This window comes from Coenobita brevimanus, chromosome 106 (assembly GCF_032717465.1).
Source record: "Coenobita brevimanus isolate Jiangsu-jjx chromosome 106, ASM3271746v2, whole genome shotgun sequence".
NCBI lineage: Eukaryota > Metazoa > Arthropoda > Malacostraca > Decapoda > Coenobitidae > Coenobita > Coenobita brevimanus.
In genome coordinates this window covers 14,766,145-14,783,038 of record NC_137059.1, presented here as the reverse complement: position 1 = coordinate 14,783,038, position 16,894 = coordinate 14,766,145, and the positions used below count along the sequence as shown (strand labels likewise).

The 16,894-nt window shown below is 43.1% G+C and overlaps 1 protein-coding gene across 1 annotated transcript in view; it reads right to left on the bottom strand.

The window, feature by feature from the left end:
* Positions 1 to 8,480: 8,480 nt before the first annotated feature.
* The window catches only part of LOC145416409 (signal peptide peptidase-like 3), a 295,615-nt gene continuing 287,201 nt past the window's right edge, over positions 8,481 to 16,894 (bottom strand). The window contains exon 11 of the mRNA XM_080285356.1: positions 8,481 to 9,372. Coding sequence (XP_080141482.1) covers positions 9,304 to 9,372 — 69 coding nt within the window. The 3' untranslated portion in view covers positions 8,481 to 9,303. The remainder of the gene's footprint in view (positions 9,373 to 16,894) is intronic.

Here is a 16,894-nt window from a genome sequence, read left to right as displayed (position 1 = left end):
CCCTGATTATAGGATAAGACAAAACAACTTTGATTCTTGAATAATCTGGGACTTGGAAGAGTGAGTGTATCAAACTAGCCACTTGCCCTATCGCAACTAGCAGATGTAGACCTCACTGGAGCGTGGGATACGGCATTATAAACGATCCGGATATATTCCCCACATTTGATAGAACTTATAACGACCCTGTATTTCGTTAAAAATGAAAGATAAGTTCTATGAAGACTCCTGAACCTATAAACCTATGTGCTGACAAGTTCACACAAATACCAAAATGTTTATTGCATCAAGGATTTTAAATCGAATGGAAACAAGTTTCACACTAATACCAAAATGCTAAATACATCAAGGAAAATTTAAAATCTATGGGAACAAGCAACAGCAACCCCTCAAAACACCATTACTGTAAATGTCTGTCTAGCTGAAATAGGTCCTGTCACGGTCGCCATTTATTACGATCCATGGGGAGTATTTAACTGTATCTACCCTATGAAGACCCATGGAAAGCAATAAGAAAAGAGAAGGATCATGAACACTATGCAACTAGACAAACTACAGGGTAGATTGATAATGATTTGGTTGATTATTCATTTAATTTAACAAACTAAACATACAATAATTACAACCCTAAACCTAACTAAACCTAAGAAAAAACAATATAAATACCTAAAGCCATTCACCATCAGAAGATTAATGAACTAATGCAAGGAGAAAACTGATACTCATGGTTTACAGCAAAAGAAGGCGTTGAAGATGGGTTCCCTATAACACAGGCTTCCAGGTAAAGGTCAGGAGTGGTTCACTAAGATATTCCCAGGGCAGAGGATGAGTGTGAACTAAACTTGCGCGGGAAACCAGATAATCAGGCAACCTCGCTTCACACAGAAAAAGGGAGGGAAAGTCAGGTGACATGTTGGGAAACTAGTAGTATCAAATCCAGTCAACAGATGGAGCGCTGGTAGCGTGAGGTGGACGAGTGCTTGACTTCAGTCAAAAGATGGGAGTTCACGAGGGATGAGGCGGAGGAGTAATAATTATAGCCGTAACAATAGGAAGAACAACACACTGGGCACGTCCTTCCTATATTTAACTACTGCTGTTGGAGCCTGTGGCAGTGCAGCTGTTACGTGGACGTAACAATATATTCAGTTCCATTATGAACATCTTTTTCATGGAATGTAACAGAGAGGCTTAATTGGCTTTACATACACTGCGAAGCCTCTGGAACTACCTTCTTGATCAAGGGTGAAAGCACCATAACCCCTCAGGTGTGGCACATCACGTCCCGTCAGGTCAGGTTCATATATTATAACATAAGAGTGTAGGTCAGTAAAGCAAGTCTGTAAGCCATTTGCATTCCAGGCCAGAAAGTGGGGCTAACCTTTGGACGGTAGTTTCTCCGCTGACTGCTCCATCTTCGTCCCAAATTGCTCCAGCACCTTTGCAAGTCCTGCCAACTCTTGGTGCACATCATCAAACCTCCCTTGAACAAAGTTTTCAACCTAAGTACAGAGAGTTGTCTTAGTTTTTCCCTTTGCACATGTCCTCTTCATCTTTGTGTGTCCATCTGCAGACTACTCTCTGTTGCCATGACCTGCAGAACTGGAAGCCTCAGACATGTCGCACGTAGGTGCAGAACCTTCATTTTCTATATCAGACTTGACAAAATAGCCCTCTTGTTGTTGCAAACGTGTCTTGACTCGCTAGAGTCTCTGGGATAGGTCCCACACTGCGAAGTGGAGATCCCTAATGGCATCCCTTAGACTGGTTTTATGCTGACTGAATCGCCACCTGGAGGCTGGCTTGCAAGGGATTCAGCAGGATCTACTGAAGGCTGATTGCGACACGTGCAGTAGTTTTCCCTGGCTGTGGGAAATTTGAAGCCTGCAGATACTCCTCCCAAATATTGGCTGATGGCAGCAGTGGTGGTTGTGCTACTTGAGCTTGAACTGCAGTCTGCCATGCTGCCGGGGTCATCCATGGCTTGGGGGACACAAGGATAAGAAACAGGGGCGTGGAAGAAGTTGAGAGACGGAAGGGAGTTGTATGTAGAGACGAAGAGAGAGGTGAAAAAATTAGTAAGAGAGAGTATGAAGAGAGTCGATGAGGAATTTCGAAGGAATATGAGTGTAAAGTGGGAGGAACGTAAGAAAATGTTCTGGAAAGAGGTAGAGTTAGGGTGCCAAAGAAGTTGCTTGGGGAGTGAAAGATAAAAATGGTAGATTACTAGTGGAAAAGGAAGAAAAAGTGAGTAGATGGAGAGAACACTTTAATGAATTGTTGAACGTAGAGAATGAAAATAATGCGAGTATACTGTAAGTGGCTGGGGAATGGCCGGGAGACGGAGGGATGTGAGAAGCGAAGAAGAAATCAGAAGGATGGAGGTTCTGCTAGCAAGGAAGATAGTTAAAATGGGGAAAGCCCCAGGAATTGATGGAGTGTGTGGTGAAATGCTGAAGCATGGAGGAGAAATACTAGTAGAATGAATGTGGAAGATGTGCAGATTGGCCTGGGAGGAAGGTAGAATCCCGGAGGATTGGAAGTCAGGTATAATTATTCCCCTGTACACTCGCTCCAGAAAGTATCGGTGCACTGTGAGTTCGATGCCATCCGGAATGATTCGACCATGTGGCAGTGACAGCCCGTTAATACCTGTATATAGTATAACATTTATGGCCATTCCCTAAACATTATGAAGGATACAAGAGGTATCTGATACAGCACTCATCTATCGTCTGGGATGCCTGCATGGGGGAGGACAAAACCACAATTACCAGTTTCCTTTGTTCCGTGTGCCATAATATTTAACACATATTCTGCACCAATACTTTCTGGAGCGAGTGTACAAAGGAAAAGGGGGAAAAGAAGTATGTGAAAATCAAAGGAGCATTTGTCTCCTTAGTGTAATAGGAAAAATAAATGGTAGGATACTTATTGACAGAGTTAGGGAAATAAGAGCGGAATTAGTTGGAGAAGAACAAGGAGGTTTTAGGAAGGGATGAGGTTGTGTAGATCAGCTATTCATTCTTAGATATTTAGCAGAAAAGTCTCTAGAGAAGGGAAAGAGGTTGTATGCAGCCTTCATGGACATGGAGAAAGCATATGACTGGGTGGATAGACAAGGATTGTGGAAAGTATTAAGAATATATGGAGTAGATGGGAAGTTGTTGAATGCTATGAAGAGTATGTATGAGGGTGCTAAGGCTGTAGTGCGTGTGGATGGTGAACTGAGTGAATTTTTGTATTTGAAGGTTGGATTGAAATAGGGATGTGTCATGTCTCAATGGTTGTTCAATCTGTATATGGATGGGGTTGTAAAAGTGATACAAGGTAAGGCAGTGGATCATGGAGCAGCCCTAATGAGAGAGGGCAATGTTTGGAAACTCCCTGTACTGTTGTTTGTAGATGATACTGTGTTGTTAAGTGAAGACTAGGGGAGCTGCAAGGCTTGGTGGATGAGTGTGGGAGAGTAGGTAAGGAACGGAATCTAAAGGTGATTGTAGGGAAGATTAAAGATATGGTCTTCAAGAGAGGTGAAGTCAGTGAATGTACAGTGAGGCTGGATGAGATGGAAATGGAAAATGTGAGTGCATTCAAGTACTTGGGTAGTGTGATGAATAAGGATGGAAGATTAGAGGGTGAAGTTTTGAAAGGATGCAACAAGAAAGGTTGCTGGTTCCTTGAGAGCAGTAATAAGAAACAGGGAGTGAGCATGGAAGTGAAAAAGTTACTGCATAACAGTATTGTGATACCAACTCCAACGCATGGACGTAATGCTTGGAGCTTATTGGAGATGTCACTAACCGGGGAAAAACTGCCACTCTTCACCAGATTATTTAATTTTCGACATCAAAGTCGGTCTACTAAATTCCGTTCATTTTATGTGCCCTCTGTGTCGCTAAAAGGAAGAGAGAAATTATAACAGCATTATTTTAGTCACTGCTACAAGGAAGAGAGGCTGTATTAGAGACCAAGAAAATAAAGAAATGGTGGGCTGTTCTACCATCTCAGTTTGGGGACGGTTATTATTCTTTGCTTCCTTAAATATTGATAAGCTTTATTTTACATCCATTTCATGTATTTGTCAATCAAAACAAATAAACAGCGTATGAGAAAATATAACGATTCTCCCTTAAGAAATATTACCACGATACGGCTGAAGATCGTACGTTAGGATTATAAACAATAAGAAACTCACGTGTGTCTACTGCCCCGCTGGACCTACTGTACAAAGATCATGGAAAACCGTTGCACAGAAAAATGTACAGTGCCTAGACTGAAGTATTTCCTGAAGAGTAGAGGCATACCCTTTTCGGGGTACACCACTGGCGTGTTGTTTTGACTTTTTGTATGGTATTTTGGAGCACTCGGCATCGTCGGATTTCGGCCGGCGGTCTCGTCTCTGCACGATTTTGGCTGTAAACATTGTACAATTTTCATATGAAAAACTTTGTAGATTTTCTTCAGCATTTTGGAGGTGAAGCATTGTTCTTTTAGAAAGCTAAATTTTATGGATTTCAACCAAAAGGTGCAGCTAGAGACTTGTAAATATGTGATGAATGCTGTCACACCCGGTGTGCTTTCACGGTGGCTGTAGTAACGTTTTCCTGCATTAAAGCTATCTATCTATTGCCAGACGCCTCAATCCCGTTTGGGGTGGCCACAAACAAATCACCTCCAAGTCGCCCTGTCCCCCGCCATATCACTGCCTTGCTCCCAACTCACACCCCCCTCTCTCATATACCTCTCCACCCCATCCCTCCATCTCATCCTCGGCCTCCCCCTCCCTCTCCCTCTTCCCCCCTCCACCTCACTCACATACACTCTCTTCGTCAGTCTTTCACCCTCCATCCTCTCCACATGGCCAAACCACCTCAGTGTGTTCCTCATAACGCTTCCTATCACATCCACATCAACACCACAACGCTCCTTTATATCCTCATTTGTCAGCCTGTCTCTCCATGTGACTCCACAGGCTCCTCTTAAATAACTCATTTCCACTGCTCTCACTCTTGACTTGTGTCCTTCCAACAACGTCCAAGCTTCACTTCCGTACGTTAGAGTTGGTATGACAATACTGTCATGTAGTAACTTTTTCACTTCCATGCTCACTTCCCTGTTTCTTATCACTGCTTTCAAAGAACCAGCAACCTTTCTTCCCTGCTGTACCCATTCAAGCACTTCACCCTCCAAACCTCCATCCTTACTCATCACACTACCCAAGTACTTAAACATACTCACATTTTCCAATTCCTCACCATCCAACCTCGCTGTCCATTCACTGACTCACCTCTCTGAAAGACCATCACTTTACTCTTCCCTACATTCACCTTTAGATTCCGTTTCTTACACACTCTCCCAAAGTCATCCACCAAGCCTTGCAGCTCCCCTTCGTCTTCACTCAACAACACAGTATCATCTGCAAACAACAGTATAGGGAGTTTCCAAACACTATCCTCTCTCACCAGGGCCACTCCATTAAAGCATATGTAGGAAATTAGTATAACTACTAAAAAATAATATCATGAAGAACTTACGTACGGTATATCAATAAATATCACGGGAGAGATTTTTAAAGATATGCGACTTCTGTGGTCTCTTCATGAGTAGCCCGACTTCCATATTGAACTAGCTGGCGATCAATGGCAACTCAAGTTAGTGACGGTGGGAATTCAAGAGTGACAGCTGTGGAAATGAGTTATTTGAGAGGAGCATGTGGAGTCATATGGAGAGACAGACTGACAAATGAGGAAGTGAAGGATCGTTGTGGTGTAGATGTGATAGGAAGCGTTAGCAGAAACATATTGAGGTGGTTTGGCCATGTGGAGAGGATGGAGAGTGAGAGACCAACGAGGAGAGTGTATGTGAGATGGAGGGGGGGAGGGGGAAGGGGGAGGCCAAGGATGAGATGGATGGATTGAGTGGAGAGGTATATGAGAGAGGGGGGTGAGAGCTGGGAGCAGGCAGTGTAATGGAGGGGGACAGGGCGGCATGGAGGCGATTTGTTTGTGGCCACCCCTTGTGGGATTAAGGCGTCTGGCAATAGATAAATAGACTGAAGGACGAGTGAGTGTTCTGTTCCACGGTTGCAGCACTTGGGTTTGAAGTGTTCGCCTCTTAAGTTTTTCCAGATAGGTATTGGTATCGTGCCTCCCAGCACAAAGACGACACCTGTATGCTGCACTATACTTCCACGCCAGATGCCCCCACCTGCTACAGTGGTTGCAGTCTGCCGAGTTCATGCTTCAAAACATAGCCTGCAACTCTCCTGTATCCCAGTGCCATGATGAATACTGCCTCTGGAATCTCCCTTTCTAAAATTACAGTAAGCTGCAGTCTTGGCTCTTTGCCAACCATTCTTCTCTTCATCCACAGGACATTTTCTGGAGCATCAAGATCCTCGACTGCCCAACAGACAGGAACATTATGAATGATAATCCTGGTCTGGGAGTAGAAGTAGTAGTACTGTAGTTGTTCCCTAGGCAGTCTGGCCGAACAGCCCCGAGTCCCTTTGGAAGGCCATGGCCGAGACCGGGCTTTCCCACAGAGCTCTCAAAACGTGTATGTTGTGTTGTTGGCATAGGTGATTGTGTGCAGTGCAGTCTTCCATAATGTGCTTAATAGTATGGGGTGCTGTGTTGCATCCTGGACAGGCATCAGCGACGGAGTCATCCAGCATCTTCTGGTAGCTTAAGAGGGCTTGATGGTGCCCACATCTCAGCCTAGCCAGGTGGACCCTGTCCTCACGAGGAAGATAGGATTCGGAAGGGTGGATGTCAGGAGGCCGTGCATGCAGCTGTGTGTTGTCTTTGACTGAATGGTGCGGCGAGTGATCTGAGTGTGGTCTGGGAGTGGTTGGTAACAGTTTCCAAAACCATTCTGGTCAAATAATCCACTGCATGGTCACTCCTCACAGTCACATATGGATGTGTCTTATCGTCTTTGAAAAGTACCTCAAATGCAGAAAACTGTTTTTCTACAGAAACAGTTCACTTAGCTTTTGTGAAAGGGAGAGCTCACAATCTTGGAGGAAATTCAGCATCACTCTGGCATTATGATTTTTTTTTCCAGTTCACCACATTCCATGCTCAGCAGCTGGTGCATTGGCATTTGCTGACACTGGATCCTATGTCATTCATGACACATGGTGCTGTTTGCATCACATCACAGGTACTGCCATCCATGTTTGTTTCTCATGTTTGGGACTGTTCCTGCCCTTCCCCGTCACTCTCCAAGGTCGAGAAAATATCACAGCCACCAGTCTCTCCCATGACACTGTAGGTGTGATGGGAGGGATGAGGCCCTCTGGGTTTAAGGTGACGGCTGTGTGTAGGCATTTCAGCACACACACGAACACAACGACCACTCGGTAGCCATTGCATTTGGATATAGCTGTTTAATATAGTGTTGCTGGTTATCTATGCAGAGTATGGTGATATTTCAAGGGTTAATATCAAAATAAATCTCTCAAGAAAAGGTGTTTAGGAGCTATAACGATATTAGGATATAACACTCTATATAACAGAAAGGTGTAAGTAGTACAAATCACTTAACCCGCCGTGTGGCAGCCATTTTTGGCCCTATGGGTCGCCCCAGTGCCGGCCATTTTTTTCCTTTTTTTTTTTTTTTTTGGCTAAAATGATAGACTTTGGTGTGGAAACAATGAATTTCACCATTAAAATGCTCACCAAGGCGCGGAAATGGGTTTTATTGAGTCCTGAATAGTCATATACAAGTATAGCCGCTCTCTCACACTCACTACATAGGTGAGAGAAAGCCGTTTTCTGTGTAAGGTATACTCAGGTATTCATGCTGGGAAGGAATAGCAATGTACAGTACACTTATCTGATTACTTATTACTTCAACATCTGTCACAATTTGCGTGTCTTTCTCACTGTGAATGCATTATCTTACACTTACTTGAAGATAGGTACAACCTGACTTCAGTACATACCGTACAGTCCTGGCACTTACAAGAAGGTATTTATAACTTGACTTCACTATATAGTCCTTACACTTACAAGAAATATTTACAATTTACACTTACATGAAAATATTTGCAAAATGCCTGCACTATGTACAGCAATGGGCGAGGCACACAGGCAGAGTGAGTCAGAGCGAGCGTGAAGGGGGCAGTGAGTGTATGGCCTTGACAATCTGGGGTATGGCAGAGGAACAGTTACCATACATGCCTGCCAATTTTTACCCACGAATCTTGAAAAATGCGGTCACAGTGATTTTTTTTTATTTTAAACCATTTTAAAATGGCACTGGCACTGGCCGCGGAATTATGTCAGACTGTTTCAAAAAGGCACTAGCATGCTGCGGGTTAAGAAACAGTGTATAAGAGCTAACTTTACCTTATGATAATGATGATGATGATGATAATAATAATAATAGGCCTAATAATCATCATCATCATCATCATCCATCCACATACTTGCTCTTTCTTTTTCTCCCTCCCCCCTCCCTCTCTTTAATTAGGAAAATAAAACTCTGTATCTATATATGTATTTTTTCTTTAGATAAGCCTAAAAAAATTGAGAGAGAGAGATTATGTAGGTACATGTGACTGAGTATGTATGATTGTGTATGTATGTGACTACATATGTGACTGCACTTGTCACTGTGTACATATGTGACTGTGTACAAATGTAACTGTACGTCTGTGTATGTGTGACTGCGGATGTTTGATTGTACTGTATACCTATGTGACTGCGGATGTTTAAATGTATACCTATGTGACTGTGTACAGGTGTGCACATACTATTATACATAGAGCTGCATCTAATATACATAATATACAGTATACATTTAGTGAGGCTGCACTTCTCGGTAAAAAGTGCCTCCTGCTCGATCTCTAGCAGCACAAAACTGATCCTCATGTGACTATATAAATCCCACTGGCAGCTATAATTAATCCTCATGAGGTGTTTTTTCTGTGCATATATGTATCGCTGAGTCAAATCCAAAAACCAAGTCACCTCCGTTACTAGTAAAAAAATCTTTTCTTTTGCAAATTCCGTTTTTATTTATAACAACCTATAACACAATCTCCTTGGTTACTAGTCAAAAGGATGTGTTCTTTTTCATATACATATGAACACTGAGTCAGATTAGTTACTAGTCAAAAGTTGTTTGGATCTCCTTTGTTACTAGTCATTTTTTTTCCATATATGCATCACCAGTCAAATCTCCTTAGTTACCAGTCAAAAGGAGTGCTTTTTCCTGCATATATCACTAAGGCTCCTTAGTTACTAGTCAAATCTCCTTGGTTACTAGTCAAATCTCCTTGGCTGCTAGTCACACTTCCATATTCTTGCTCTGTGTCTGAATTATAAATGGCTCACTCCACATCCTCCTTAGGTCCCCCTGCAAGAGAATAATACAATTATGTACAGGCGTTGAAGACAAGTGGAAAAAACTTATGAAATATTTTTTAAATCACTGAAATACAGGTGTTTAGGGAACTCCCTAATTAAAATCTCACCTTGCATTAATGACATGAGTGTGAAAAAGTGATGAATAATAAAAAAATAAATCACTTGAGTACAGGCATTAAGAGACTCCTTAAATAAAATCCCAATGAAAAAAAAAAATCAGAATAAATCATTATGTACAGCCATTAAGACCAGCTTGAAAATACCACAATAAATCCATTACGTACAGCCGTTAAGACCTCCATAATGAACTTATGTGAAAAAAAAAATGTAAAAACACCAAAATAAATCACCGATATACAGGAATTTTATTTTTTAAATATTTTTATTTAAAAAATAAAATCTGTGCTTGCCCTGAGACCTCCTTAACCTCTCCATGGCCATAGGTCCAGAATTTTATGTACGCCCCTGGCCGATGCCAGGACCATTTTCTAGTTTCAAATTTTTTTTTTTTCCTTGCCATATTGAAGAGGAAGTTCTGATGCACCAGGCAGTTCAAATTTCTGCTTCCTAGACCCATTATGTGGCATGCAATCGAATGCGGAAGTTGCGTAAATTTAGGCAGCTGATGCTAGTCACACGTAGGTATTGCAGAGACGCAACATCGCACTTTTTTTTTTTTTTTAACCAAAAAAACATTGTCAGTAGTGCTAAAAAGGTGTAAAATAACAAGATATGCATATTTTGATGTTTTTCAGTACATAATATGCGAGGTTTGAATGTTAAAAATAAATCTGAATTTATTTTGTATTTTTCAGTATTTACTGTATTGTGTTCATGGTAGTATCGACTTATTATTGTACTGTGAGTGGTTGAGTTTGTTAGAAAAGGGAGGCGGGAGTTTCTGTTTTCAGACCTACATGAGATAAACATCATCCCTTGAGCGTACAGGCTGGACAGTGAAGGTTGAAGTGCAAGACGACCTGCCATTCACACCTCGCACGAGCTGATTAGCAGGAAGGGAAGGGAGGCCTTTTCACCTATGAAAGCATCATGTGAACATGGAAAAACTTTCCTGTTATGCTTGTAAAAGGCAAAGAATATGTAAAATGATTCAAAACAGTACAACAAACCTAAGCAAATAGGTAAAAATACCGAACAAAAATTAATTTTTATTTTCATGTCCTTTTTGTTTATGCCTGTGTTTACTTATAATCATAAACAGGGTGGTTGTGTGTGTTTTGCAAGGAAGGAGAAAGATGATATTTTCTGTCTGGTCGTGGCATGGCCACGAGCAAAAAAATTGTACACCCACTCATCACGGCAGCAGGTGGTGAACTGACAGATGAGGTGTGAGAGCGTGAAGTGAAGGTCAGTCTTATGTCCCAGATGTTCGTTCACTTCCCAAAAGTTTTCACAGTTTTCTACAAGTTGCACTGCACTGAATCATCCAAACCGGTACAAACCGGTGAGGAGTAGACTGTAGCACCAGTCGAGCAGGGCAGTACTCCCGAGGTGGATGGAAAGCTGATGACAGGGAGTGCTGGAGCTCCCGTTTCATCAGCCCTCAGGACTAGTTCCTGACCATCCCCCTTTGCTGAACTTTTTCAGTGTCTCAGTTACACAGAGAGTAGGCCAGCATGCTCTCCAGTACAAATTTCCCTAACTATCTTCACCAAACTACATGCACAGTACACACTACACTTCCTTTTCAAAAATCAACAAAAATGGCGTCTATTAATCAAGCCTCGGAGTCCCCAGGGGGGGGGACCATAAATGCCCCCGCCATCTGCCCCTCTCCCGGTGACGACTCGAGGTGCCTGGAACCACTGTCTGACTCTCTTCTTCTTCATTTCTGCAACATTCGCGGCCTTTCATCTAACTTTCGCTCTGTTGAGCACCACCTCTCCTCCTCTAAACCTCACCTTCTTTTTCTGACGGAGACTCAGCTGTCTGAGGCAACCGACAGCAAACCCTTTTCTGTATCCTCCTACTTTCTCTATACTCATTTCAAAGCCAAAGGTGGCTGTTGTGTATACATACGCAACGACTTATCTTGCTCTCGTGTTCCTGAACTTGATTCTTCTGAATTCTCCACACTCTGGCTTCGGCTTTCCTGTCATTCTCTGACTAAATATATCTGTGCTGTTTACTTATCCCCTAATTCTACTGACTATCAAAAATTCTTTGACTATCTTACTTCTACGATGGAACACATTCTGTCCATTTCTCCTTTCTCTGAAATCTCCATTCTTGGAGATTTCAATGTTCACCACCACCTTTGGCTCTCCTCTCCTTTCATGGATCCACCTGGTGAACAAGCCTACATCTTTTCTATCCTTAATGACCTAGAGCAGCTTGTACAGCACCCTACCCGTATCCCTGACCGCCTTGGAGAGAGCTCCAACATACTTGACCTCTTCCTCACAACTAATCCTTCTGCTTACTCTGTTAATCTTTTCTCTCCGTTGGGCTCCTCCGATCACAACCTTATTACCTTAACCTGTCCTATCACTCCGGTACGGCCTGTGGACCCTCCAGGGAAACGTCGTCTGTGGCACTTTGGAGCCGCGAACTGGGAGGCCCTCAGGCAGTACTTCTTTGATTTTCCCTGGAATGATTATTGCTTCCATGGCCGGGAGCCATCTGAGTGTGCCTCGCGCATTATGGAGGTTATTCTCTCGGGCATGGAAGCATACATTCCTTTCTCATATCCTTTGACTAACGCAAGAAAGCCTTGGTTTAATCACGCTTGTTCTAATGCTGTCCGCAACAAGGAGAGGGCCTACAAAAGGTACCGGAGCCAACCCACACCTGAATCACATCGTCTTTACGTTTCTGCCCGGAATCGTGCTAAGTCTGTTCTTCGCTCTACTAAAAATAATTTCATCCATACTAAATGCTCTCAACTCTCCAACTCGAATTCTTCCCGCTCCTTCTGGCACCTTGCCAAAAATCTTTCTAACAACTTTACCTCATCATCCTTCCCTCCTCTTTTCTACTCTGATGGTTCTGTAGCTATTTCTTCTACTGATAAAGCAGATCTCTTTGCACAGACTTTCTCCTCCAATTCCACCTTAGACGATTCCGGTGCTGTTCCTCCATCACTTCTCCCCTCTGACTTCCTCATGGCTGACATTAAAATTTCTTCAGTTGATGTATTTTCTGCCATCACTGGCCTCAGTACTAACAAGGCATATGGGCCTGATGGGGTCCCTCCTGTTGTTCTCAAGAACTGTGCTTCTGTGCTTACACCCTGCCTAGGCAAACTCTTTCGCCTTTGTCTGTCAACTTGTACCTTTCCTTCTTGCTGGAAGTTTGCTCTCATTCAGCCAGTCCCAAAGAAGGGTGACCACTCCCAACCCTCCAACTATCGTCCAATTGCTTTAACGTCCTGTATTTCAAAAGTTTTCGAGTCAATTCTTAATAGAAAAATTTTAAGGCATCTTTCCTATCACAACCTTCTTTCCGATCGTCAGTATGGGTTCCGTCAGGGACGCTCCACTGGCGATCTTCTCACCTACCTTTCAGACTCCTGGTCATCCTCCTTTCGGGACTTTGGCGAAAGCTTTGCCATTGCACTTGACATCTCAAAGGCTTTCGATCGAGTCTGGCATAAATCTTTAATTTCCAAACTGCCCTCCTACGGTTTCTATCCTTCTATCTGTGCCTTCATCGCTAGCTTCCTTTCTGGTCGTTCTATAGCCGCTGTTGTAGACGGCCATCGTTCTTCTCCTAGATCTATCAACAGTGGTGTTCCTCAGGGCTCTGTCCTATCACCAACTCTCTTCCTTTTATTCATCAATGATCTTCTAAGCTGTACATCTAACCCTATCCACTCATACGCTGATGACTCCACCCTTCACCTTTCCATTCGGTTCCCGCAACGCCCATCTCAACAGTTACTTCAAGAAACAAGGGATGAGGCTATGGCACACCTAATGTCTGACTTGGCTCGTATCGCTGACTGGGGTAAAAATAATATGGTTGTCTTTAATGCATCTAAGACTCAGTTCTTACACCTATCAACCCGACAAAATCTTCCACAGGTATACCCATTAATGTTTAATAATATTCAGCTTAATCCTGCATCATCCTTGGGGTTTCATTTACTCGGGACTTATCTTGGAAAGATCATATTACATCTCTTGTAAAATCTGCTTCTAAGAGATTGGGTGTGCTAAGCCGACTCCGCTCTTTCTTTACCCCTGCACAATTGTTGACTCTATACAGAGGTTTTATCCTCCCCTGTGTGGAGTACAACTCTCATGTGTGGGGAGGCTCCCCACATACAGCTCTTCTCAATAGGGTGGAGTCAAAGGCTTTTCGTCTCATTAACTCTCCTCCTCTTACTGACTCCCTTCAACCTCTGTCTCTTCGCCGCACTGTTGCATCTTTATCTCTTTTCTATCGCTACTTTAATGGTCACTGCTCCTCTGAACTGTCTGCTTGCATTCCTCCACCTCTACGACGGGCGCGTAGCACCCGTCTGGCAGCAAACTCTCATCCCTTTTCTGTCCAACTCTCTAATGCAAGAGTTAACCGTTACTCCCAGTCTTTCATTTATGCAACAGGTCAACTCTGGAACTGTCTCCCTCTGTCTGTATTTCCTGCTGCCTATGATCTCCAGTCTTTCAAACGCAGTGTGTCCAGGCATCTCAAAATGATCGGATCTTGAATTTGGCTCTCTATTGTATTTTGTTTTTCTCTTGGAGGGAACTGTTACTGCGGGCCATGGCCTTTGGTTCCTTCTTCCTCGCATAAAAAAAAAAAAAAAAAACCTGGGCAAATAGGTAAAGATACCAAGAAAGAAATGTATTTTTCTCTTATTACCATGTCTTTTTTGTTTATGCCTGTATTTATTCATAACTGTAAACAGGGTGGTTGTGTGTGTTTCGCAAGGGAGGACAAAGATGATATTTTCTGTCTGGGTCAAGATAATGGGTGTTGTTGTGCTTGTTTAGGCATGGTCACAAGCGAAAAAATTGAAAATTCACTCATCATAGTAGCAGGCTCTGAACTGCTTGATGGGATGTAGTGCAGTGTAGGTCAGTCTGACGACGTTCAGAACGTTCATTCACTTCCCCAAAATATACGCCTTTTTATTATAGACCGCACTCAAACGACACCTGTGTCCACTTACCTGCTAAACTCCATTCGACGCCAGTGGCCACAGAGGGGTTAACCCTTTCAGGTCTCCTGGCCACTATTGTGGCTTTCTTGGTAGGGGTCTCCTAGCCACTCCCGTGGCAGCATATTTAGACATGAATGAAAATTGTTGCGTGAGGCTGGTGAATGAAATAACGATACGAGCCGCTGTCCAGACCCCTCTGCCACTACCAGACGTGCAGATCACAATATTTTAGTTTAGACATTCTGGGAAGAGCTAATCATGGTGGGGGGTTGGGTTGCACGTATTGGTTTTGCTATACTGTTGATCTAGCAATGTTTTTCATTATTCTGGTATCACACAGTTCATTAAGCAAAAGAATATTGTTTGCAATATATTTTTACTGTTCTGGAGGATACATAGCACACCCCCCAGTTGGCCTCTCTCTCTCTCTCTCTCTCACCTCCCTCCTCCCTTTCATATCCTCCTTCCTCCACCTGCCTACCTCCCACTGATCCCCCACCACTCTACCCACCACTCTTCCACCCTCCACTCCCCCTGCAATCCCCCACCCCCTACTTCCTCCACCCTCCTACCTCTTCCCGATCCCCAACCCCTCTCCCTCCCACCCCCCATTCTCCCTCCAATCCCCCAACCCCTGCCTCCCAACTACACATATAGCTGCCGCATCACAGGCAAACAAGAGATTTCTGCATTGTATGTCTCAATATTTATTCATTGCCTGGGTGTCAGAGTGTCTGATTGGGGGAAAATAAATACAGATTTATGATTTTAGGTTTCTAAGGTTGTTTCTGTAGCCTTTTATACACATACCATGCATTTATTTGTTACCTGGCGGACATACACGTGCAGCGAGTGTTGCCTTTTTCATTGACAAATGATTGTTAGTGTCTCCTTACTTTTTTCTGATTTATATTTCATGAGTTTCTCACATTTCCTGGTTATACTTATAACACTGTCAGTTTTGAGAAATAATAAATATCTGATCACTGCCTCTACTGCTGCCTGTAAGTACACAGGATGATATAGTTAGCAACAATAAAATAAATATACAAAAGGCAAGCTCGTAGGCTTACCCCCATGTCCTCACCCCGGCAGCCTTGGACTGTACTAAGCAAAATAAGAGCAAAAGTAAAATAAATTAGTAATAACTAGTAAGTGATAGTTTTATTAGGATCTTGTAACTGTTTAGTTTGTTGTTTGTAAAGAAAACATCTCAAGAATCATTCACAAATCACATGAGATATAATGTACATATATTAGTGAGAGAGAGATTGTCCAGGTGCTTGAGGGTGCGAAAGTCGATGTATGTGGAATAACTGAAACAAAATGGAGAGGAGAAAGTGTGAGAGAATGGGAGTATGGATGGGGTATATGTGCAGGAGTAGGTGAGAATGAGAGGGCAAAGGAAGGAGTATGTATAGTTGTGAGTAAAAGATGGAAGAGGAGCATAAGACAGTATGGATCAGTTGGGTCAAGGATTGTGTGGGTAAAGTTGAAAGTTGGAATACAAATGTGGGCGATTGTGTGTGTGTATGCACCAACGCAAGATCGTGCTAGAAGAGTGAGAGAAGAGTTCTGGACAAATGTGGAAGTGTGCATGGAAAAGTTTGGAAGGAATGAGAGAGTGTTTTTGATTGGTGATATGAATGGTAAAGTTGGGAATGTGAAGGTGGATGGAATAGTTGGTGAGTGGGGTGTGTCTGCTGAGATAGATGAGAATGAGAGTGCGTTAGTGGACATTTGTGCTGGGAGGGGGTTGGTGATAGCCAATACCCTCTTCAGGCATAAAATGATCCACAGGTATACATGGCGAGTGATGAGAAGGGTGGGTGGTGAACTGAATGAAAGGAAGGCAATGATTGATTATGTGTGTGTGGATGAAAGGATGCGAAGATGTGTAAAGGATGCAAGAGTGTATAGAGGTTGGGGGAGTGGACTTTCTGACCACTACTTGGTGGTGGACAGAATTAGAATGCAAGTAAGATGGAGGCATAGAGGAAGGGAAAGACGAGAGGAAGGAGTAGTTGCAAGGAGAGTGGAAAGGTTACAAGAGGATGAGAAATAGGCAGAGTATAAGAGAGAAGTGGAGGAACGATTGGGCAAATATGAATTGGAGCAGATGGGAGACGTGGAAGGTGTGTGTAAGATATTTACAGAAGAAATATGTGCAGCATGTGATGTGGTGTGTGGAAGGAAGAGAAGACGGAGGGGGGTGCAAGGAACAGCGTGGTGGACTGAAGAGGTGAAACAGGCTGTGGCACAAAAGAAGAAAGCATACAATGAATGGATGAGAAATAGGGGCGTGGAAGAAGTTGAGAGGCAGAAGAGCGAGTTATATGTGGAAAGAAAGAGAGAGGTGAAAAAATTAGTAAGAGAGAGT